This window comes from Felis catus, chromosome B4, assembly GCF_018350175.1.
Source record: "Felis catus isolate Fca126 chromosome B4, F.catus_Fca126_mat1.0, whole genome shotgun sequence".
In the NCBI taxonomy this organism is placed as follows: Eukaryota; Metazoa; Chordata; class Mammalia; order Carnivora; family Felidae; genus Felis; species Felis catus.
This window is the reverse complement of record NC_058374.1, coordinates 83,146,819-83,172,716: the sequence shown is the minus strand read 5'-3', so window position 1 is coordinate 83,172,716 and position 25,898 is coordinate 83,146,819. Positions and strand designations below refer to the sequence as shown.

At 37.4% G+C, this 25,898-nt stretch overlaps 1 protein-coding gene across 3 annotated transcripts in view; it reads left to right on the top strand.

Moving 5' to 3' along the window:
• Nucleotides 1-25,898, top strand: part of PRIM1 (DNA primase subunit 1) — a 38,614-nt gene that overhangs the window by 2,252 nt on the left and 10,464 nt on the right. The window contains exons 3-14 of one of the 3 annotated variants that reach the window (XR_002743910.2): nucleotides 7,753-7,859; nucleotides 7,931-8,004; nucleotides 9,099-9,235; nucleotides 9,608-9,666; nucleotides 10,990-11,099; nucleotides 11,817-11,905; nucleotides 12,078-12,219; nucleotides 13,716-13,785; nucleotides 14,581-14,669; nucleotides 20,915-21,013; nucleotides 22,547-22,807; nucleotides 23,753-24,016. Coding sequence is in view for 1 of the 3 variants with exons in the window: in XM_023257148.2 (XP_023112916.1) it covers nucleotides 7,753-7,859; nucleotides 7,931-8,004; nucleotides 9,099-9,235; nucleotides 9,608-9,666; nucleotides 10,990-11,099; nucleotides 11,817-11,905; nucleotides 12,078-12,219; nucleotides 13,716-13,785; nucleotides 14,581-14,669; nucleotides 20,915-21,013; nucleotides 22,547-22,566 (996 nt within the window). In the remaining 2 variants the exon portion in view is untranslated. Of the gene's footprint in view, nucleotides 1-7,752; nucleotides 7,860-7,930; nucleotides 8,005-9,098; nucleotides 9,236-9,607; nucleotides 9,667-10,989; nucleotides 11,100-11,816; nucleotides 11,906-12,077; nucleotides 12,220-13,715; nucleotides 13,786-14,580; nucleotides 14,670-20,914; nucleotides 21,014-22,546; nucleotides 24,017-25,898 lie in introns of those variants that run through there. The other 2 variants (XM_023257148.2, XR_002743911.2) reach the window with 2 other exon arrangements.

The window sequence follows — 25,898 nt, the reverse complement described above, 5'->3', positions numbered from 1 at the left end:
TTCCGTGTCTCCCTCTTTCTCTGACCCTCCCCTGTTTATGCTCTCTCTCTGTCTCAAAAATAAATAAATGTTAAAAAAAAAAAAAAAATTAAAAAAAAAACAAGTCAGATTCTGTGATTCCTCTGCTCAAAACCATTCTCTTACAGCTTCTCATTTCACTCAGAGTAAAAGCCCCTCTCTCTGCCTTACTCACTCCACCTCTGCCACACTGGCCTTTGCTCAAGCAGTTTCCACCGCCCAGAACCCATTGACCAGATACCTTCTCGGTTCCTTCCTTCAACTCCTCACGTCTTCATTCAGTGAGGCCTACTGCAACTTGCCCCACTCCTCCTACCCATTGTCACTGATACAGTCTAAATGCCTAGAATAGTGACTGGCAGAGAGAGTACACTGTAAATACTTGTTGAATGAATGAACATACCAAAATTGCCCTTCTTTCTCTCCTTAAAAATACACACATAGGGGTGGGGGGCACTTGGATGGCTCAGTCGATTGAGCTCCCGACTTCGGCTCAGGTCATGGTCTCACGGTTCGTGGGTTCAGGCCCTGCGTCGGGCTCTGCTAACAGCTCAGAGCCTGGAGCATGCTTTAGATTATGTGTCTCTCTCTCTCTGCCTCTTCCCTGCTCATGCTCTCTCTCTCTCTCTCTCTCTCTCTCTCTCTCTCTCAAAGAATAAATAAACATTTTTTAAAAATAAATAAAAATAAAAGTACACACATGGAGGGAAGCACCTGGGTGGCTCAGTTGATTAAGCATCTGACTTCAGCCTAAGTCGTGATTTCACAGTTTGTGAGTTCGAGCCCTGCATCTGGCTGTCTGCTGTCAGCAAAGAGCCTGTTTCAAATCCTCTGTTCCCCTCTTTCTCTCTGCACTCCACTGCTTGTGCTCTCTCTCAAAAGTAAATGAAACATTTAAAGAAAAAAAAATACACACATGGGGGAGAAATACATTCATGTGATAGTAGCTTTTGTATGGAGCTTTTCCATGTCTCGTATAACTTATTTTTCATATCAATCCTCATTATATTTTTACAAGGAGAAAACAGGCTGAGAGAACTTAAATAATTTGTCCCAGGAGACACAGTTTCCAAACTGTAGACCTGAGACCTGAACCCAGGTTTTCTGATTTAAATCCCAAGGGAAGGGGAGAAGCCATTTAAAAAGGCAGGCAAGAAAAATGCTTTAGAGCAGTTTACTTCTCTTTATTTTTTTTTTAATCTAGTTTATTTTTTACTTACTTTTTTTATTTAGTTTTTTTTTCTAATTTTAGAGAGAGATAAAGTGCAAGCAGGGGAGAGGGCAGAGAGAGAGAGAAAGAATCTCAAGCAGGCTCCATGCTCAGTGTGGAGGCCTGATGCTGGACTCCATGCCACGACCCTGAGATCATGACCTGAGCCAAAATCAAGAGTTGGACACTCAACCAACTGAGCCACCCAGGCACCCCAATTTTTTTTTTTTTTTTTTTTTAGTAATCTCTGTGCCCAATATGGGGCTTGAACTCATGAGTCACATGCTCTACCACTAAGCCAGCCAGGCATCCCTACTTCTCTTTAGGGATAGAGATTAAAACGGAAATCTCTAGGGGCGCCTGGGTGGCGCAGTCGGTTAAGCGTCCGACTTCAGCCAGGTCACGATCTCGCGGTCCATGAGTTCGAGCCCCGCGTCGGGCTCTGGGCTGATGGCTCAGAGCCTGGAGCCTGTTTCCGATTCTGTGTCTCCCTCTCTCTCTGCCCCTCCCCCGTTCATGCTCTGTCTCTCTCTGTCCCAAAAATAAATAAAAAACGTTGGAAATAAATAAATAAATAAATAAATAAATAAATAAATAAATAAATAAATAAATAAATAAATAAAACGGAAATCTCTAGGGGTCCCTGAGTGGCTCAGTCGGTTGAGCGTCCAACTTGGGCTCAGGTCATGATCTCACGGTTCGTGTGTTTGAGCCCCACGTGGGGCTCTGTGCTGACAGCTTGCTCAGAGCCTGGAGCCTGCTTCGGATTCTGTTTCCTCTCTCTACCCCTGCCCAACTCGTGCACCGTCTCACTCTGTCTCTCAAAAATAAATAAATGTAAAAAAGAATTTTTTTTTTGAAACAAAAAACTGAAATCTCTATAGAAGGGCCAAAGTGTCGCTCTATTCCTTCTCTTTAAGGAGAATAAATGAAGGAGAATAAATCTCATTTTTTTTAATTTTATTTAAATCCAACTTAGTTAACATAGTGTAATAATGATTTCAGGAATAGAATTTAGTGATTCATCACTTAAATATAACACTCAGTGCTCATCCTAATAAGTGCCCTCCTTAATGCCCATCATCCATTTAGCCCATCTGCCCAACCAGCACCCCTCCAGCAGCCCTCAGTTCTCTGTAGTTAAGAGTCTCATGGTTTGCCTCCCTCTCTCTTTTTATTTTTCCTTCCCTTCCCCTATGTTCATCTGTTTTGTCTCTTAAATTCCACATATGAGTCAAATCATATGATAGTCATTCTCTGACTTACTTCGCTTAACATAATACATTCTAGTTCCATTCACGTTGTGAATGGCAAGATTTCATTCTTTTTGATCCCCAAGTAATATTCCATTATGTATATATACCACATCTTCATCCATTCGTCAGTCGATGGACATTTGGGCTCTTTCCATAATTTGGCTATTATTAATATATTGTGCTATCAACATTGGGGTGCATGTGCCCCTTCAAATCAGCATTTTTGTATCCTTTGGATAAATACCTAGTAGTGCAATTACTGGGTTGTAGGGTAGCTCTATTTTTAATTTTTTGAGGAACCTCCATACTGTTCTCCAGAGTGGCTGCACCAGTTTGCATTCCCACCAACAATGCAAGAGGGTTCCCCTTTCTCCACATCCTTACCAACATCTGTTGTTTCCTGAGTTGTTAATTTTAGCCATTCTGACAGCTGGGAGGTGGTATCTCATTGTGATTTTGAAATGTATTTCCCTGATGATGGGTGATGTTGAGCATCTTTTCATGTGTCTGTTAGCCATCTGGATGTCTTCTTTGGAAAAGTCTGTTCATGTGTTCTGCCCATTTCTTAACTGGTTGTTTTTTGGATGTTGAGTTTGATGCCTTTTATCAGATATGTCATTTGCAAATATTTACCTTTTAGTTTGGCTGATTGTTTCCTTGCTGTGCAGAAGCTTTTTATCTTGATGAGGTCCCAATAGTTCATTTTTGCTTTTGTTTCCCTTGCTTCCGGAAACATGTCTAGTAAGAAGTTGCTGTGGCAAAGGTCAAAGAGGTTGTTGCCTATTTTCTCCTCTAGTATTTTGATGGTTTCCTGTCTTACATTTAGGTCTTTCATCCACTTTGGGTTTATTTTTGTGTATGGTGTAAAAAAGTGGTCCTGGTTCATTCTTCTGCATGTTGCTCTCCAGTCTTCCCAACACCATTTGCTAAAGAGGCTGCCTTTTTTCCATTGGACATTCTTTCTTGCTTTGTCAAAGATTAGTTGGCCATACATTTCTGGGTTCTTTATTCTGTTCCATTGATCCATGCATCTGCTTTTGTGCCGGTATCATACTGTCTTGATGATTATAGCTTTGTAATACAGCTTGAAGTCTGGAATTGTGATGCCTCTAGCTTTGGTTCTCTTTTTCAACATTACTTTGGCTATTTAGGGTCTTTTCTGGTTCCATACAAATTTTAGAATTGTTTGTTCTAGCTCTGGGAAGAATGCTGGTGTTATTTTGATAGGGATTACATTGAATGTATAGATTGCTTTGGGTAGTATAGACATTTTAATAATATTTCTTCTTCCAATCCATGAGCATGGCTTTTTTTTTTAAGGGTCTCTTTCTCTTTCCATTATTTTCTGCTCCCCAGAGGCAACCACTTTCTTTTAGCTGATTCTTAAGGTATTTGCCACCTTGTCTGTAAGTAACATTTTTATATTTCTCCCATTTTTCTATTTTAAGCATTATCTACTGACTTTCCAATCTGGCAGGTGAGAGTTTAGCTTTCTTTTACCTCACTGCCTACCCTCACCTCACCTTCCCATTTCCACATGCTTCTAATATATTTGTTAGATTAAAAATCAGGGTTGATCACTAAGTCAACCCCAAACTCCTTGCCAATTGTCTGAATATCCCAATGTGTTCAGACCTAACAGGTAGTTTGTCAATTTCACCCTGAAAAGATTTCCCTGGCAGACTTCTGACCCCCAAGCTGGACTGATTGCCCTCTAAGCCTGTTGGATAAATATGATCTTGTAATCACCCCAATGTCCTTCCACCTCTCTCCTATTTTGGATCCTGTGTTACCCAAATCCTTTGTTCTCTTTTTGGTTTACTTCCTTGTTCTGGTAGAGCACATCCTACCTGAGCTTCCTGAGAAAAGATGCATGGAAGACAAAACATTTGATACCTTCTGTATCTGGAAAATACCTTCATTCTACATTTATGCTTAACTAATGGTTCAGTTTCTAAATCATTTTCCCTTAGAATTTTGCATTACCTGCTTGTTTCCAGTGTTGCTATTAAGACCCCCATTCTGATTCTTGTCCCACTGTGTTGGATCTGAAAGCTCTTAGGATTTTCTGCTCCCCTCTGTCCCTAATGTTCTAAAATTTCGCTTGACATGCATCTTTTTGTACCTATTGTGCTAAATACTTGATGGACTCATGATCATGAACTCATGTCCTTCAATTCTAGGAAATTTCCCTTTTACTTTTTTTTTTTTTTAGATTTTATTTTTGAGTTAAAAAAAGATTTTATTTTATTTTTTTATGTTTGTTTATTTTTGAGAGCAAGAGAGACAGACTGTGAGCCAGGGAGGGACAGAGAGAGAGGGAGACACAGAATCTGAAGTAGGCTCCAGGCTCTGAGCTGTCAACACAAAGCCTGATGCAGGGCTTGCAAACTGTGAGATCTTGACCTGAGCTGAAATCAGATGCTCAACCAACTGAGCCACCCAGGCTCCTCCATGATTTTATTTTTAAGTAATCTCTACACCCAACATGGAGCTCAAACTTACAACCCAGAGGTCAAGAGTCTGATCTTGATCTGAGCCAGCCAGGTGCCCCTACCTTTTTTTTTTTTTTTTAAATACAATTTGTCCTATCTATAATTTTTCTCTGGTCTCTCCAGAAATCCTAAAGTCAGATATTACGTGTCTTAAACTGATTCACTAATTTTTTTTTCCTCCTGTTTTCTATTTTTTTGTCCTTTGGCCCTACTTTCTGGGGAATTTCCTCAGAGGTTTTCACTTCTGCTATTATATTTTAATTTCCAAGAACTTTTTTTTTCATTGATATGTCTTATCTGAGGATATCAATGATAGTTGTTTTTTTTTTAATTTTCTTCTGTTGTACAGTCTTGTTTTCTCAAGGTTGCTTTTTTTCCTGTTTTTTCCCCTCTTTCATATTAGAGGCTTGCCTCATAAGTCTGATAGTTTCTTGCATGTTGCTTATATTTAAAAATAGAGTACTCTTATGTGGATCCTGAGAAACTTAACAGAAACCCATGGGGGAGGGGAAGGAAAAAAAAAAAAAAAAGAGGTTAGAGTGGGAGAGAGCCAAAGTGTAAGAGACTCTTAAAAACTGAGAACAAACTGAGGGTTGATGGGGGGTGGGAGGGAAGGAAGGGTGGGTGATGGGTATTGAGGAGGGCACCTTTTGGGTTGGGCACTGGGTGTTGTATGGAAACCAATTTGACAATAAATTTCATATATTGAAAAAAATAAAAATAGAGTACTAAAAAAGCTGATTGGAAGTTCTGTATACATGACTGAGATTTCTTTATTACAAGGTGATCTGGCTTGGTCATCTTTTTGGGAAGAAGCTCTGTTGTCAGTTTCTCTAGCTCTTTGCTTGAATGAAAACTCCACTAGCACAGAGATCTGTTTTGATCACTGATCTATATTCTTAGAGCCTTTAACAGTGCCTGACACTCCTGATCAGATTCTTCAGACAGGAATCTTCTGGTCTCCTCCCCGGGTGGCAGCGATAGGGTATAGATGTAGGGGAAGAGGGCAGGGTCTCAAATTTCCACATGTAATGTCCACTTAATCCCCTGTATATCAGTACAACACATCTTTCTTCAGCTGTACCTGTTGTTCCTGCCCCTCATCCCAGTCCAAAGACCCACTGTTTGAGGTTCTCCAGATAATAATTCAGGTGTCTTTGCACAGTCACCTAGCTCTGCAGAGTAAATGGAAGAATCTGGGGAACTGCTTCATAAAAAGATTTTTAACCAATACTCTTGTTTTTAGTCTTAGTTTTACCAACACCACACACACGCACTCAGGCACACACGTGCGTATTCTTACTCCAGAGATACCAATTGTGACCAGAGTTTTTTAGGGATGCTGAGGTGTAAATTGGGTTGCTTCTTATCTTTCCTTACTGAGAGCTTAAGATTCAGCTCTTATGGGTATCTTATAAAAATCATGGTGGTATCTTCTCCTCTTTGGTTCTTTCTTAAAAGACATGCTTTTTTTTTTTTTTTTTTTTTTTTTTTTTTTTTAATGTTTATTTTTGAGAGAGAGAGCACACAAGTGGGAGAGGAGCAGGGGCCGGGGGATAGAGGATCCAAAGTGGGCTCCGTGCTGACAGCAGCAAGCCCAATGTGGGGCTCAAACTCACAAACTGTAGGATCATGACCTGAGCCAAAGTTGAACATTCAACTAACTAAGCCACCCAGGCTCAGGAATGCCCCAAGACATGCCTTTCTTAAGAAAATCTTTACTATCCAAAAAAAAAAAATCTTTACTATCATTTTTGTGCAAGTTTAGAAGAGCAAGATAAGTATCTGTATTCAGTCTGCCTTCTATGCCTGGTGATCCATAACCTCAAAGGAGGCTACTTACAGCTTAAGCCAAAGGCTCAGTTTGAACTAATTGAGATATTTTGGATTATTGAAATATTTTATTTATTTTTTAAAGATTTTATTTTTAAGTAATCTCTACACCCAGTGAGGGACTTGAACTCACAACCCTGAGATAGAGTCGCATGCTCTACTGACTGAACCAGCCAGGCACCCCTATTGAAAAATTTTAAATACATTTTTGTTACTTATATGTCTAGTAACAGTTAAAGGTCCTTAAAACAGCTTACAATAGGGCATTAATTATTTGTATGTACTTTCTTCCTTATCAGAAACCTAAAAATAACAAATATTTATTCAATGTTACATGTCAATTATATCTCAGTAGAACTGAAAAAAAATATTTATGGCAATATAGATTTATCAAAACCTGTTTTAAGTAAATGTATACTGTCATCAATTCTGGATGCACAGAATCCAAATTAATGAACTTTAACTGAAATAGAATTGGCATTGTATTATGGTTTCTTCATTTCTCTTTGGCCACTTTTTTTGTGTGGGTGGAAAACAGCATAATTGGCAGCATGACAGCTCTTATAGAAACTGATTGAGGGGCACCTGGGTGGCTCAGTCGGTTAGGCATCCAACTTCGGCTCAGGTCATGATCTCACGGTCCGTGAGTTTGAGCCCGCGTCGGGCTCTGTGCTGACAGCTCAGAGCCTGGAGCCTGTTTCAGATTCTGTGTCTCCCTCTCTCTCTCTGACCCTCCCCCATTCATGCTTTGTCTCTCTCTGTCTCAAAAATAAATAAATGTTAAAAAATTTTTAAAAATAAATAAAAAGAAACTGAATTTTTTGTTTGGGTTTTTTGTTTGTTTTGGGTTATGTGTGTGTGTGTGTGTGTGTGTGTGTGTGTGTGTGTGTGTATGTATATATATATTTAAAATATTTAAATATTTTCCCCCTATCTGTAGCCCAATCAACACAATACAGTGAAGCTGGGAGCTTTCCAGGCTCAGGAAAAAGAATTGGTGTTTGACATTGACATGACAGACTATGACGATGTGAGGAGATGTTGTAGGTAAGTGCTGCATGCCTTGCTGGTAGGGTGGGTGATGTCACTAACAGTGAGTAATGATGCCTCTGCTCCAGTTCTGCAGACATATGTTCTAAGTGCTGGACCCTCATGACGATGGCCATACGCATAATCGACCGAGCACTGAAGGGCAAGTATTGGTAGTGTCTGAGGGGGGTCAAATGCAAGAATCTATTTTCCTCTGAATATTTGTCTGTCTGTACCATTTAAAAATTTTTTTAATGTTTATTTATTTTTGAGACAGAGAGAGAGAGACAGAGTGTGAGTGGGGGAGGGGCAGAGAGAGAAGGAGACAGAATTCGAAGCAGGCTCCAGGCTCTGAGCTATCAGCTCAGAGACCAACATGGGGCTCGAACTCACGAACTGTGAGATCATGACCTGAGCCAAAGTTGGACGCTCAACCGACTGAGCCACCCAGGCACCCCTATCTATACCATTTTATAGTCAACTCTCATAAATTTTGAACATGTTTCCTAGAAACATATGGCCAGAAAATAAAAGATTAGAATAAAGTTGTAGTTCAAATTCTAATAAAGCTGTTGATCAAACCAGTGAGTTTTTTCCCAATTCAGTCATCTGTCGAGCAGCTCTTTGTGCTACATACTGTCCTAGGTGAGGGAAAGAAATATGAAAGATAATGATTACCTCAAGTATGTTATGCAGTCTAAGAAGAAGACGAATAAAATTGAAGATTATACTTATGTTGAGTAATATGCCCAGCATTCCCTGGAGATCTAGAACAGCAGGAGTGCATACAGGAATGGGAAAAGACTGGATTAGAAAAGGCTTTCTGGAAAAGATAATGATAAAGATGATAATGATATTAAAAATAGCTAACTCTTGTGATCACTTCAGCAGCACATGTACTAAAAATAGCTAACTCTTATCTAGGGTGCTTATTATGTGCCAAGCACTGTTCTAAACACTTTAAATTTATTAACTTTTTTTAATATCCCTAGACTGGGTCTTTAATGATAAATGGCAATTGGTCAGGGAGAGAAATGGAAATACCGGGGCATGAAGAAATTCTTGGCAGAGAGACCAGAATAGGTATTGACATAAAGGCAAAAGCATGGAGGACACAGAAAACTAAAAATAATTCAGTAGAGTTAACATGAGTACATGTGGATAAGAGGTAAAAACGAAGCTAAGGAAGTAAGCAAGAACCAGGAGTTTATAAATTTATTTCTAGATTTTAAAACCTATTATTTCTCCCCTCCTCAGAGGACTTTGGATTTAAGCATCGTCTCTGGGTGTATTCTGGAAGGAGAGGTGTTCATTGTTGGGTCTGTGATGAATCAGTTAGAAAATTGTCCTCTGCAGTACGTTCTGGGATAGTTGAGTACTTGAGTCTTGTAAAGGTAAGATCTTAATGATAATTTACATTTCTTTGTTTGCTAGATGTTACCAAGCCTGAAATGTTTAGTGACAAAATTAAACTTTTAGAGCATCCACATTCCAGAGTAGATGATCTTACCAGCAGATCAAATAATCATAGTAGCTACATTTTTTAAGATCTTTGTGACAAAAGGAAAATTACTCTTCTGGTTCAATCATGTGAAGTAAAGGTAACCCAGAAAGTTACAAGTATTGAGACTATAAAATAGCATCTAAACTTCTATATGTTGGCAGTTTTCTTTTAATCAGTATCTTTAGAACACATTAAAGAAATTTTTAAGTTATTTCATTTATTTCATATACATGAAGTTCTTTTTTGATGGTTTATTTTTCAGGGTGGTCAAGACGTTAAAAAGAAAGTCCACCTAAGCGAAAAAATTCACCCTTTTGTCAGGTCTGTTGGAAAAGACTCTATGCAGTTTAAGTTGTGTCTGATTTATCTTTAGAATTGCCTTGTTATCAGTTTTCCCTACTGGGATAGCACTTTACAATGATAATAACGAGAGTTCATTGAATGACTACTTCATGCTGCAGTATTCATGACAGATGTTTTACAAATGTTCTCATTGGTTTTAACAATAACTTCATGACGGTCATGATGGTATCTCCATTTACAGATGAAGAAAGTGAGATTTGAAAAGATTGTATAAGTTTCGTGGCACCACACAAGTAATTGTTAAATTCAGCATTCATGTCCTGGTCTGCCTAATTTCAAAACCCATACTCTTCCCACTGAACTCACTACTTCTCTCGGTGAAAAGAGCTTTGCATTAAGAGTTAGAATCTCTAGGGGCGCCCGGGTGGCTCAGTCGGTTAAGCATCTGACTTTGGCTCAAGTTATGATCTCGCAGTTCGTGGGTTTAAGTCCCACATCGGGCTCTGTGCTGACAGCTCAGAGCCTGGAGCCTGCTTCAACTTCTATGTCCCCCTCTCTCTCTGCCCCTACCCCGTTTGCTCTCTCTCTCTCTCTCTCTCTCTCTGAAAAATAAATAAACATAAAGAGTTAGAATCTCTATTCTGCAACTTATTAAGACTTTAATAAAATATTAGAGCCTCTATTTCCTTAACTATATGACGGGAAAAACATCTCCTTCTATCTGAGAGTTGTGGCAAAGATTAAATGAAACAGTAGATGTGAAGTCTGCAAAATGCTAAGCACTATATAATTGTCGAGATGTAAAGCAAGTAATTCATAGTAGAAACTATAGACTCTATCCCACATTCTACTACTGATGTATTATTATGTTGTCCTGGCTTGGTTGCTTTCTTGTTACATATTTATGATGCTATTAACCTTCTAAGTTGTAGAGCTTAAGTAAACATTTCTTGGGGCACTTGGGTGGCTCAGTCGGTTAAGCATCCAATTCTTGATCTCAGTTCAGATATTGATCTTAGGGTCGTAAATTTAAGCCTGTGGAGCCTACTTTAAAAAAAAAAAAAAAAGTAAACATTTCTTGAATATCTGTTCTAAGCCAGGTACTATCTACAGTAGGTTCTTCCCCCTTAGAATGTCTTAGTTAACTCTTATAACCCTGCAAAGGGGTATTATTCCCATTTTACATAGCTAAACTCTATTTGTATTTTTCTTATTAGACTAATACATGCTCATTAAGAAAAATTCAGTAGAAGTAAACACTAGCCACCCAAATAGCAACAAAAGTTATGCAGTGTATATATTACAAATAGTATTAGGACTTTGTTATTGTTATTCCTACAGAAAATCTATAAACATAATAAAAAAATACTTTGAAGACTATGCCTTAGTTGATCAAGATATTCTTGAAAATAAAGAAAGCTGGGATAAGATCTTAGCCCTTGTTCCTGAAAATATCCTTTCCCAAGACCATTTCTACGTGAGCTACATGTATTTATCTATGATATTATAAATGTGTTCCGCCTGCATATTCTCATATACGTACTCTTACAAATTTAGTCTTTTTACACAAAACATCTTTTTCTGCATTTTAGTATCTCTAGTTTGGAGTATAGTAAGAAATGAAGCCTTTTCAGAAAGAAATTTCCTCATTTTGGAGTTTGATCCTCATAGAATTAATGGATACTTAAAGAATACTGAATCATATAGTCAAAATTTCTACAGACCAGGGAAAGCTTTACATTAAACCAAATATTTATTTTGGCATTTTTTCTGCCATAGCAGTATCATATTTTTACAGGAGATTTTTTTAAGGATATGTGTTCAATTAATATTTGTGTTTTAGAGGAGCACCTGGGTGGCTCAGTCATTTAAGCGTCCGACTATCAATTTTGGCTCAGGTCATGATCTCATGGTTTTGTGCATTCAAACCCCACATCAGGCTCTGTGCTCACAGTGCAGAGCCTGCTTGGGATTCTCTCTTTCTACCTCTCCCCTGCTCATGCTGTCTCTGTCTCTCTCAAGGTAAATAAACTTAAAAATATACATATTTGCATTTTAGAAAACAATAATTTCTAGTAAACTTTCAGTTATCCTTGTTGTAACACATACTGGAAATAAGTTGTTCATTAATGTGTCATAAATGAGTGTGTTCCTTAATGACTCGTCACCAATTCATGAGAAACTTCAACAAAACTTCCAAAAGCATCACAATTCACTTCAGCGTTGGGAGTATTTGAAGAAAACCATCAGCTCTCAGGTATATCCCATCAAAATCTCTATTATAAATATAATAATGTAATTCTTAATTAAATTCTGATTGTTTTGCTTATTAGTAAGTTAAAGATTATTGAAAATCATTTTTAACCACTTTTAAAGAAATCCTCAAAAGTTCCTACTGATCCTCATGCTAGACTTGCATCTGTTTTTAGGATAATACCAAAAACGACAAATGTGGACCTTGGCTTGAATGGGAGATCATGCTCCAGTACTGTTTTCCACGGCTGGATATCAATGTTAGCAAAGGAATCAATCATTTACTGAAGAGCCCTTTTAGTGTTCATCCTAAAACAGGTACAATGTAAAGAAAGTAAAGAAAACTAGAAGGAAAATGAAAGTTTTAGTTGTTGATTAGTAGCTACCAGATGAGTTTCCACTACATAAAGAATTTTCATCTGGGTTTTTGAGGTTCAGTGTTAGAATCGTAGAGGTACTTAGAACTCACACGATGGTAGTTCTCACTGTACAAATGAGAAAACAGTGGTCCAAGAGGTTAATGGGACTTGTCTACAGTCATAAAACAAATTGCAACAGAGCTAGAAACAGAATTCAGTTCTTAAACCACAGAGTTCTGTGCTGTGCCCACTATGCTTCCTCCCTCAGTTCTTTTTCCATACTTTTAGCTTTCCTCCTTCACATTTTTCTTAGGTGTTTTGAAGGAATGAAACTGACTTTAAAATAGATATAAAGGTGGCTATATTGACCTAAACTTTGCTTCATCCAACCGGGAGACATATGCAGTTGTATATAGTTGTCCTTTTTAGGACAACTAATATCCAATAAGTAGTCAATAATCCAACTCTGCCACTTGCTGTGGGATGTTAGGCAAACTACTCTCTGTACCTTGGTTTTCTCATCTGTGAAATGGAGATAATAATAGTACTTACTTCAGTGGGTTATTGTGAAAATCTAAAATGTAAAGTGCCTAGAAAAGTGTCACACATTCAATCCTCCCAAATTGCCTAGTTTCCTTTAATAATCTATAATGATTCTCTAGTCCATATATTTGGATAGCTCCTTTTCAAACCTGTCAACTGTGTGTTTTCAGCTTCTTTTGGTAATAATCTTAATATTTCTTAATATTTTTTTAACTTAATTCTAAAACTTTAGTGGGTATCCCCTTATTCTAAAATTCAGCTTCAGTAAATAATTATATTCATAGGTGTATACATTTTGATTATATCTTTTCCCCATTAAGTAGCTGCAGTTTTTACTGTCTTCAATCAGCAACTCCCAATTCTCTTGATTATCTTAACTTGTTATTTACCTGGCATTCTTGAGACTCATTATCTCATTTTTGAGATGTGATGAATTTTATGTGGTATCCCAGGTGTAGATATTGTAAAAAGGTAGTATAATGCTATTTTATTCCCAAAATGCTTTCTAAAGATTTCCAACATACAGGTGTCTGGTCTGATCTCAGCAAATCAAGATAATGAAATGAACTATTTTTATCTATGTTGTTTCATTTTCAGAACTCACTAAATTTGATATCATTCTGTACTTCTGTATAAAAGGATATTAGGAAGAAGGAGATAGAAATAAAAGTAGAGATAAGAGCACTATGTAATAGCTTAACAGTCTTTCATACTTATTTTTTGTTGTTTTTTTTTTAAGAGAAATAAAACATGCAGCTAGTGTGGAAGTAATTTCCAACTACTGATTTTAACAGATAAGTCTAACCCTTTTTCTAAGCCTTAGATTAAAATTTAGCCAAAATAACACATAGGAGACAGCCCATAATGATCTGTATTTCACAGTCATCAGTTTATAACTTTTGGTCCTTACAGGTCGCATTTCTGTGCCTATTGATGTACAGAAAGTGGACCAGTTTGATCCATTTACTGTTCCAACCATAAGGTATGTTCCAGATCATTGATCATTCCTTTTTTTGTTTGTGATTGGTTCCTGAATTTGAAGTAGATTGGACTAGATCCCTTCCAGAGAAGCAGCTGCTCTGAGGCTATATGATGATGCCCTAGTAGAGCAACATTTCCTAGTGAGTTACGCAGAACACAAGTTGCTGTTCTCTAATAAAAAGATTATAAGTTCTGGGGCACCTCGGTGGCTCAGTTGGTTAGGCATCAAACTCTTGGTTTCAGTTCAGGTCATGATTTCGTGGTTCATGAGTTCAAGCCCTGTGTTGGGCTCTGCTCTGGCAGTGCAGAATCTGCTTGGAATACTCTCTCTCCCTCCTTCTCTCTCTCTGCCTCTCCCCTGCTCACACAGTCTCTCTCTCTCAAACATTTAAAAAAAAAAAAGATTATAAGTTCAAATAAGTTTGGAAAATAACCACTTTTAAATAAAAAGTTCTCCACTGTAAGATTTCCCAGTTTTTATTATGCTAACATACATGGAAAACTCCATGCATATTAGAAAATTTTCTGTCCATATTAGAGATTGTGATTTTTAGAATATCCCAAATTTAGTTGGTCACACAATTTTTTCACCAAAAATCTTGTAGGATTCACGTGCTGTCATACACTAGGTAATGTTGACCAAGAAACAACTTTAAAATTCTCTTATTCTAGGGCAACTGCCTGACTCAGTCAGTAGAGCATATGACTCTTGATCTTGGGCTTATGAGTTCAAGCCTGATATTGAGCATAGAGTTAAATAAAAAGGAGAAAAATTCTTTTATTCTGTTATTTGTAGCTCCATCTGCCGTGAACTGGATACCATTTCCACTAATGAGGGAAAGGAGAGAAATGAAGCTGAATCTGATATCAAACATAGAACCAGAGGTATGTCAATATACTAAAATCTCACTTTAACGTAAGTTTTTTATATAGACATCCTTCTGTCAGTCCAGTAATTCTTTCTCCTTGGATTCAGCCTAGAATGGATTGTTTATCCTGAAACCAGCTCAGTAACAAATAATGTCATAACAATGTTTTTGTCCTTTTTTAATCAGTTGCTCAAATGGTGATGTTGAATCCAATTTGAGTCCATAGATATTTCTAAGCATCATCTAAATGCCAGGATCTATACGTACAAGATTAAATTCTCAATTGGTGTGGATCATTGTTTGTCACAGTCTTAGTTTCAACAGCTATTGATTTAACAACCACTATGTATACAGTACTTTTGCTCTTTGTTTTTGATGTATCCAGATGAGTGTTATGGTAAATATAGATCTAAACTGTGGTTGAACTGTATATTCAAGAATATGAAGGAACTAGAGAATTTATAAATCTTCCTTCTCATAGAGGTCAAATCTTTATATACCAACACCCAAGAGACATCCTACAGCAACAGAGCCAATAGAACTTTCTGTGATAATAGAAATGTAATGCACTTCCCAGTGTGGTACTCACTATCCACATGTGGCATAATCCACTTGAATTATCAGAAACTGGATTTTCAGTTTCTTTGTTTGCTTGTTTGTTTTTTAAGTAAGCGTCACACCCAGTGGAGAGTTTGAACTCACAACCATGAGATCAAGACCTGAGCTGAGATCAAAAGCTGAATGCTTAGGGTGCCTGGATGGCTCAGTTAGTTGAGTGTCCGACTTAAGCTCGGTTCATGATCTCACAGTTTGTGAGTTCAAGCCCCACATCAGGCTCTCTGCTGTCAGCACAGAGCCAGCTTCAGATCCTCTGTCCCCCCTCTTTCTCTGCCCTTGCCCCTCTTGCGTGCTCTCTCTCTCTCAAAAATAAATATTAAAAAAAAAAAAAAAAAAGAGTTGGATGCTTACTGACTGAGCCACCCAGATGCCCCTTAAATTCATTTATTAGCCATTTTTCATTTATATAGCCATATGTGTCTAGTAACTCTTATAATGGACAGGGCAGATCTGTGATCTCTGATTGGCCTTTCTTGGTCAAATGTTGCTACACTACTTTCAAAACCCAAGCTCAAGGGGCGCCTGGGTGGCTCAGTCGGTTAAGTTTCTGACTTCGGCTCAGGTCATGATCTAGTGGTTCGTGAGTTCAAGCCCTATGTTGGGCTCTGTGCTGACAGCTCAGAGCCTGGAGCCTGCTTCGGATTCTGTGTCTCCCTCTCTCTGCCCCTCCCCCACTCACACTGTGTGTGTGTGTCTCTCTCTCTCTCTCAAAAATGAATAAACATTAAAAAAAATGCAAAAAAAAACCACAAGCTCAAATATCAATTCATAAAAAAAAAAAAAAAAAAAAAACTTCACCTATTCCAGCTCTAACATAATACCTAACATTGTACATTCCACTATTAATGTTTGTAGAATGATTACAGACATTTGATTTAAAGTATTTGAGGGGCACCTGGGTGGCTCAGTCGGTTGAGTGTCTCACTCTTGATTTCAGCCCAGTGCATGATCTCAGTTCGTGGATTCAAGTCCCACATTGGGCTCCACACTGGCAGTGTAGAGCCTGATTGGGATTCTCTCTTTCTGTCCCTCCTGTGCACTCTCACTCAAAAATAAATAAACTTTTTAAAAAACAATAAAAATAAATCAAGTATTTAAAAAACGTCTCCAGGGCGCCTGGGTGGCTCAGTCAGTTAAGTGTCCGACTTCGTCTCAGATCATGATCTCACAGTTTGTGAGTTCGAGCCCCACGTCAGGCTCTGTGCTAACAGGTCAGAGCCTGGAGCCTGCTTCGGATTCTGTGTCTCCTTCTCTCTCTGCTCCTCCCCTGTTCCTGCTGTCTCTCTCTCTCCTTCAAAAATAAATAAAAACATTAAAATAATAATAATAATAAATTAAATAAATAAAAAATAAAACACATCTCCAACATGAAAAATCAGAATAAACCGGAAAAAGGAACTCAAAGAAAACAGACAACGCAAAGAACAAAGAAAACCTTTCTTTCTTTCTTTCTTTCTTTCTTTCTTTCTTTCTTTCTTTCTTTCTTTCTTTCTTTCTTTCTTTCTTTCTTTCTTTCTTTCTTTCTTAAAGTAATCTCTGCACCCAACATGGGGCTCAAACTCACAACCCAGAGATCAAGAATCGCATGCTCTACTAATTGAGCCATCCAGGTGCCCTGAAAACTTTTTTTTTAAAAACTAATATCCTCAGAGAATAAGAAAATAGTGGAACCATGAAGCAAGATTAGATTGCTATGAAAAGAGACACTTAGAGAACAAGAAAGAGGACTTAGAAATCAAAAACATAATCATTAGAATAAAAAATTCAATGGAAGGGCTGGTAAAAAAAAAAGTTAAGATTTTCCAAAAAGTACTACAAAAAAGACAAGTTTTTGTTATTGTTTTAAGGAGGAAAAAGATAAGAATGGTTCAGGAAGTCTAATACCTGACTATGGGAGTTTCAGAAAAAGAACAACCAGGGAGGGAAAAAATATCAAAACTGTATAGGAAACCATCCCAGAAATGAGCCCTTTATTGAAAAGTCTCAGAATAATAAGACAGACCTACACCAAGGCACATTATTTTGAAATTTCAGAACACTGAGAATTAAAAGATCTTAAGAGCTTTCTCACCCCTTCCTATTCCTCTCTCCCAAAAAGCCACAGACCTAGGAAGAATAGCCTTGGATTTCTAAACAATAGAAGTGTTCATTTGTTAGAAATAAGTTCTAGAAAAGAAAAGTGGTTGCCATTCAAGAGGATTGAGAGGTCAGAATAAAGGTAGAGAGCTGCTATTTTTTCTAACATGTTAGTAGTATTTTACTCCTTTTAACAACATGTATATATTACTTTAGCACAATTTTTTAAACTTAATATTGTCTCTTGATGACATCTTTTTCTTTTGTTCAGAGATTTTAAAGAGAAATTTTCTAATAACTATAACTTCAAAATTTATACAATATTTACTTTCAAAAGTAAACTAAACTGCCTATCATTTCAAGTATTCATAAATAGCCTAATAGCCATCAGTCAGGGGTGCTTCAGAGATGGTGGGAGGTTGGAACAGGTGAAATGTAAGTTCCTTATTATTTCTTTAGTTTCTGCAACTTTAAGCCTTAGTCCTTTTTCACACTAGTACTATTTATTCCTGCCCTTCTTCCCAAATCCTGGAATGATCTCTACTGTCCTCTCTATCTAATTATGTCTTTTTTCTAAGACCCACTTCATAGCCACCTCAGTCAATCTTGATTGGTGAATTCTTTGGACTTATACAATTATCCATATGCCTGTTTGGCCTTTAATTATATATTGTTTTCTATTACTACATATAGGACCTGTTTTTCCTGTTCATTTAAAAACTTCTTGAAACCAAAGAGTTTGGCTTATACTATTTTAGAATTTAGCATAGTACTTGATATATAATGGGCAGTAAATATTTAAGTAATTATTGAGTGCCTGTTATATATTCTACTATGGTGAGATAAGCATATAGACCTATATCCAAGGAGCTTAGAATCCTGAATTAAAGGTTCAAAGTACTATGTGGTTGGGGCGCCTGGGTGGCTCAGTTGGTTAAGCATCTGACTTCAGCTCAGGTCATGATCTCACGGTTCGTGGGTTCAAGCCCTGGGTTGGGCTGTGTGCTGACAGCTTGGAGCCTAGAGCCTGGAGCCTGCTTCTGATTCTGTGTCTCCCTCTCTCTCTGCCCCTCCCCTGCTCATACTCTGTCTCTCTCTCTCTCTCTCTCAAAAATAAATAAGTGTAAAAAAATTTTTTTTCAAAGTGCTATGTGGTTGATCCCAAACTAAACTATTTCTTTGGTTTACATTTATTGCTATAAGAAAATTCATATATAAACATGTAGGACAAAATATATTTTCATAATTGCCGCAGTTTAGATATTCATCCTTAATACCCTCATCAAGATTTCCTTGTCTAGTTCCAAGTACATCAGACAGGTTTACTAAAAAACTTTTTAAGTATAGTTTCTTTTTTTTACTCTTTTCAGTGAACTATTATGAGGACTATTCCATGCAGACATGGCATGCTACCAAAATCCAAATCTCATCTTGTGCTCAATCAGATTTTCTCCCCTATTGGGTATTATAGATTATATAATTAAATAGATTAAGATTCTATATTCAAAATTTTATTGTGTAAATTCTTTTTAATTTTTATAAATCAAAAAATAAATAAAATTTTAAAATTGTTTTTTATTGTTTATTTTTGAGAGAGAGAGAGACAGAGCATGAGCAGGTGAGGGGCAGAGAGAGAGGGACACACAGAATCTGAAGCAGACTCCAGGCTCTGAGCTGTCAGCACAGAGCCCAACATGGGGCTCGAACCCGTGAACCATGAGATCATGACCTGAGCCAAAGTCTGGTGCTTAACCGACTGAGCCACCCAGGTGTCCCATAAAAAATAAGGTTTTTATAAGTCAAAAAATACTGTACTTAAGGCATATGACTATAAACTTCTGATTGTCTCCAGGTAGAATGACCCTGACTTCACCTTCTTAATGTTTGCTCTGTTAGTAAAACTATTTATTACTGAAGCCACACTTTTTTTTTTTTTTAATATTTGAGAGAGAGAGAGTAAGCAGGGGAGGATAGAGAGAGGGGGACAGAAGATCCAAAGTGGGCTCTGTGCTGATAGCAGAGAGGCGGATGCAGGGCTTGAACTCATGAACCATGAGATCATGACCTGAGCCAAAGTCAGAGGCTTAACTGACTGAGCCACCCAGGCGCCCCAGTGAAGCCGTAATTTCTAAAGAAAGGAATGTTGTATGGGACTTAACACAGACTCACTAGATTATGTTGGTCTAATATTAGAAAGCCTGACTACAAAAGTGGATGTGTATGGGTGGTTTGGATATTTTAGAGCAGCACTGTCTTAATACAGTAGCCACGTACGGCTATTAAGCACTTGAAATGTGGCTAGTATAGGGGTGCCTGGGTGGCTCAGCTAGACTCGATATTGACTCCTATCATGATCTCACAGTTCATGAGGCTGGCCCCTCGTCAGTCTACATGCTGACATCTCAGAGTCTGCTTGAGATTCTATCTCTCCACCTCTCTGCCCCCACTTGTGTTCTGTCTCTTAAAATAAATAAATAAATCTAAAGGGGTGCCTGGGTGGCTCAGTTGATTAAGTATCCAACTTTGTCTCAGGTCATGATCTCGCTGTTTAAGAGTTGGAGCCCCACATTGGGCTCTGCTGACAGCTCAGAGCCTGGAGCCTGCTTCAGATTCTGTGTCTACCTCTCTCTCTGCCCCTTCCCTGCTCACACCCTGCCTCTCTATCTCTCAAAAATAAATAAACATTAAATTTTTTTTTTAATTTTTTTTTCAACGTTTATTTATTTTTTGGGACAGAGAGGGACAGAGCATGAATGGGGGAGGGGCAGAGAGAGAGAGGGAGACACAGAATCGGAAACAGGCTCCAGGCTCTGAGCCATCAGCCCAGAGCCTGACGCAGGGCTCGAACTCACAGACCGCGAGATCGTGACCTGGCTGAAGTCGGACGCTTAACCGACTGCGCCACCCAGGCGCCCCAACATTAAATTTTTTTAATTTAAAAACAAATAAACTTAAAAAAAGAAATGTGACTAGTATAAACAAGGAACTGATTTTTTAAATTTAACTTTAATTAATTTAAATTTCAAAACTGATAGGGATGCCTGGCTGGCTCAGTTAGTGGAACCTGTGACTCTTGATCTCAGGGTTGTGAGTTTGAGCATCACATTGGATGTAGAAATTACTTAAAAATAAAATCTTAAAAAGTGTTTTAAATAAGTTTTAAGACTGATATTTGATTCAATTATTGGAAAACTTTTAAGTATGTTTGGGAAATTTGGGTATATGAGCCTACTTTTCAACTGTATATTTTATAATTTAAATCTAAATATAGATCAAGTATTTCTCATGATAATACATCATCTAGATTTCAAAGACTTAGTATGAAAGAATGTAAAATATTTCAATTTTTATTACGTTAAAATAATAATATTTTAGATATACTGGATTAAATATTAAAATTATTTTACCTTTTTAATGTGACTACTAGAGTATGTAAGCTACACATTTCTTATTATATTGGACAACACTATTTTAAAGAACTCTTGAAAAAAAAAAACTTAAAGTTATACTTTTGTGTAATTCTCACTTCCAAAATGCTAATTATAATACATGGCCTTCATAATTTAGATTATAAGAAGACCAGTCTAGCTCCTTACATAAAAGTTTTTGAACAGTTTCTTGAAAACCTGGATAAGTCCCGAAAAGGAGAACTTCTCAAGAAGAGTGGTAAGACTATACTTTTCCCTTTTAGCTATTTAGATCTTAGTACAGGAAGTTTAAAGTATCCAGCAAGTGATTAATTTTAGAGCTCTAGCCTTTGCCCTCCTAAAACAAGTTATAGATTTAGCTTACTATCCTTAGTGTTTTAAAAATTGGTCACTTAATTCAATAGATATTCTATCAGGTACGAAGTATCAGGTATCATGAGGGAAACAAAAATTAGTTATACAAAGATGAATTCCACACCATGCCTCCTGCCCTTAGGAAGTACTAACTGATACAAAACAAAGAAGTATAAAATGCCAAGAGATCTCATCTGATTCTGAGAACCTGAGATTTCATATGAAAAGAGTGATATTTGAACTCTTCAGTGAGTTGCTATACAGATTCTAATCCCCAATGCCTATATACCATGCCTTAAGGTATGAGTATGATTTCCACAAGCAGAGATATGATGGGATAAGGGTACAGGAGTGGAAAAAGGTGACAGGTTGTTCATGCTTAAAGGAACAGCAAGGGCAAAAACATTAGAGACAAAAGCATCAGGTCACTCTGGAGGCCATCTAGTACAGCTAATCTTAAAAAAGATGTGTCAGGAAGTGATTGGATAGAAAACTGGAGAAGCAGACTGAAGCCAGGGTATAGATGGCCTTGAATTCCAGTCTTGAGAGTTTGGACTTAATTCAGTAGAGACAAGGAATCTATTAAAGGTTTTTGAGGAAGGTTTTGCCATGATTTATAGTTTAATCTAGCCAGATAAAACTAGCAACAAAAATCTGGGGGGATATAGGGGATATAATAGAGCCCAAGAGGCCAACTGGGCTATTACCATTTAGGAGAATAGCACTGGAGATCTCTAAAAGGTACAAATACTAGAGCCATCCTTGAGAGGTGGTAATGATTTGGAAGCAGAGAGATGAAAGAGGAAAGTTAAGTGTTACAGAAGCAGCCAGGGGAAAGTTTCAAGGAAATTATAAAGTGTCAAATGCAGTAGACAAGTGATAAAATCCTGTTGGATATTGGAACCCAAAGGAAATACCAAGAGGACAGCAATGTCAAAGGAAAAGTTATTTGAATAGGAGAGACCCAAGCATATGTGTAAGCCAAAATGAAAAAAATCAGCAGTGAATATTATTCAGGAGATTGATGGATACCATAGAAAACTGTGGCCATGTTACAGAAATACAAACTCCCTTTCCACTTCATTTCTTAATAAAATTCATGATGGTTAAAAAGTAGTGCCCAAGATAATGCTGAACTCATAGTAGCCACTCAAATATGTGCTTGTTGAATGAACAATGATGACACTGAACTTGGAAAGCCTCAGTGAACCTGCCATTCCAACTGGCCATATTAAGTCCTTTGTACTCTTGTTCTGTACTAGCTCACCCTGTAATGTGGGCTTCAGCGAGTGTGAAAGCAAATCTTTATGCATGATGTGAATTTAATGGAAGCATTAACCAAATCAGAGTGTGAAAATAAATGGGATTTGTTTTGTTTTACTTTACTGTCCTTTGATAAGAATCTATTCTATTTCAGATTTACAGAAAGACTTCTGAAGATAACAACTCTCCTCAAACCATTGTAGATATCTTCTACCTTCAACCAATAACCAAATACTTCAACAGCATTTAATTAATATGGTGGAACCATATATGTGTTTTAGTGCTCAAAGCAAAATGTCCTTTTCTTGAAAAATAATTATGTTGAAAAGATTCCTGAAACCACCAAAGGAGAGTGTCCAGGTTTCTCGAAGAAGCAGTAATGAGAGGAGCAAGTGGATTGCAAATATTTGTAAAAGTTAGTATCATACAAAGATAATTCTAAGATTTTTGATATGCCTTTTACCAGTTGCCATATGTATTTTGATCTACTTCTACCAGCTGCCGTATGTAGAGGCAAGTGAGCGGTAATATGCCGAAGACTTTAATCTCAGCTCAGATACAGCCTCCATATTTCTGGACTGAATATTCTAGGTACATGAGAGCTTTGTCCTTAAGTCGTAGACCTTAAGTTAAATTAATTATACTTAGAGTATGTATTAGGTCACTTCTAATTTTGCTTACTGGTATTTTTATTACCCAGGCCACACCCCACTGCTCATCTTTTAAAAATCATTTTAAATTGGGCATCTAAACATATGAGTTACTAGATTACAATATTAGGGCATAGTAGAGTGTTGTGTTTTTTTTTTACAACTGTTGCATTTGTAGCTCCTAACTTCTTTCCTCAGAAAATAACTGGATTAGTCAACACCATAGAGCAGCAGCTTAGGATAACCAATTTCACCAACATAAAGCCTATTTTACTTGTCGAGACACTTCCCTTTCTACATATCCAAATACTTAATTTTAAAGGTTTTGTTTCTTCCATATTTGAATTTTTGCAATAGATTCTGAAAGTCAGATTTCTTTTGCCCAGTTTTACAACCAAGCTAAACAAAACAGTCATTCTGGTTTACAGTCCATCTTCTGAGAAACACTGAGAAGTCAAGCTATCAGGCTGGTGCTTTCTATGATTTATGAAAAATTTCCTTCCTTTATATTTCCTTTAACATTGTTTTCTCTGTAGCCACACATTCTTTTTTTTTATCTTTTGGTGTATATGTATAAAACAGACTTTGCAGTCAGTACACCGAAATGCCTTGCATTTCCTTCTCTTTTCTAATCTTTTAAGAAAAAACATTAAATACCACTGTGCAAAATTCCTTGTTACTTGAGCTTCTATTTACTATGTATTGTTCAGTTTTTAGGTTTGGAAACCAGTGGGTCAGTTAAAAATTCCTGAATACAAAATTACTAAAGACTCATCAGTCCATCTTAACTCAGAATGGGAGTGTAAAGGCTGGTGTTATGCTTTCAACAAGAGATATTTCAAGCTTCCAGTATGTCTACCATTATTTTAATGCTTTAATATTAAAGCCCTTGGATAAAGCTGCTGTACTAGCCCATAAAAGTAGTTTCAGAACATATTGTACTCATTAAAAAGAATAAATGTTTTTACACTGTATGTTAATTAACTGGAATTTATTTTTTAATTTTTTTAAACATTTATTCATTTTTGAGAGACAGAGCGTGAGTGGGAGAGGGGCAGAGAGAGAGGGAGACACAGAATCCGAAGCAGGCTCCAGGCTCTGAGCTGTCAGCACAGAGCCTGACCTGGGGCTCGAAGTCACAGATCGTGAGATCATGACCTGAGCCGAAGTCAGACACTTAACCAACTGAGCCACCCAGCCGCCCCTAACTAACTGGAATTTAAATGAAAACTTAAAAAAAAAAATTTTTTTAATAATAAAGTCATTTTTTTTTCCAAAATAAATAAATAAATGTTTGGTTCATTAAAGATAGCAGAAACATGCTCAAAGACTATTGACTTCTCTATTCTCTGATTTTGCCAATTCATCCATATATAAGAATTGCAGAAACAAAGGGCACAGAACTGGTTTCCATCTCCATACTTGCCCAATTCATAAAGAAACCCAAAGAAAGAAAATACATCTTTCCTTAGCTAGCCATTAACAACAGAGAGAAAAGTCAGTGAGCTGGATGGGAAAGAAAGGGGAGTGGTCAAAATAGCTTCACTTATCATCTAAGGAGATGATTGGCTATTACCCTTTCTTCTGAAGGTAAATGGACTGTGCTAACAAATCTTCCAGGTCACATATTTATTTAGAAAAAGTAACAGCACTTTTTAAGTAATGTACATATCTTCCTAATAATTCTATGAAGTAGCTACTATTTTCCCCATTTTATAGGTGAGGAAACTGAGGCACAAGCAGACTAATTAAATCACCCAAGGTTACTACAAGGTGTCCAAGCTGTGATTCAGACAGAGTATGGCTACAGAGTCCATGTTCTTTATATAAGTAATCTCTACACCCAACATGGGGCTTGAACTCATGAACCTGAGAATAAGAGTCCCATGCTCTTCCAACTGATCTATCCAGGCACCCCTACGGAGTTCATGTTCTTAATTAATCACTCCACAATATTGCTTCCCCTATCTGAAAAGAATCTCAGAATTTCTCAATTCTGGTAAACCCCACTATCTCATTTAATCCTAATTTATTAATACTCACTTCACAAGTAGTTTTCAGAGTATAATGTCACTGCTTCCCTTAAAAGCCACAATTGTCTTAAAGCCATTAGCTCAAATAGTGTTAGCTGGTTTTAAAGTAATATATTTGTAGGGCTGAGAGAGATGGTATGAAGGGTCAGGGCCCATGGCCTTTTCGTGATCAAAACGCTGAATTACATTCTCTTTTCAGGAGTCATTTTGTTTTCATTTTTTTAATGTTTATTTTTGAAAAAGGGCGGGGGGGGGGGGGGAGGGACATAATCCAAAGCAGACTCCAGGCTCTAAGCTGTGAGCTCTGAGGGGAGGGGCTTGAACTCAGGAACAGTGCGATCATGACATGAGCTGAAACCCACTGAGCCACCCAGGTGCCCCATCGACTTTCCAGAAATCTTACCATATAAAGCATGAGTTCTTAACGTGGGGTCTTGGGACTACTAGAATGGATGAGTTTCAGGATATCTATTTGCCCAAAATACAGGAAAAAGAATCGCCTATGTGCCTACGTTTTTTCTGAGGAGGGTAATTATATATAATAGTTTCAACATCCGTCAAAATTGTGTATTCCAAAAATAGGGTTAACCTACGTCACTGCTACCTTACAATGATGTGAATACAATCCGTGGCATTCAATATCATTTAGTATCTCCTATGTCCCCTCATTAGTTGAAAAGGGGAAATTAAAAAGTCACTGCAATACCGCTGTGGCTAAGTTACTGACCAGAGGGCAGAAGGTGCCTGTTTCATGACAATTTCCCTTTGGGTATCAAAATGCCTCGACTTAGGGGATGGGAAGAGGTCGGCTATCTAAGGACTG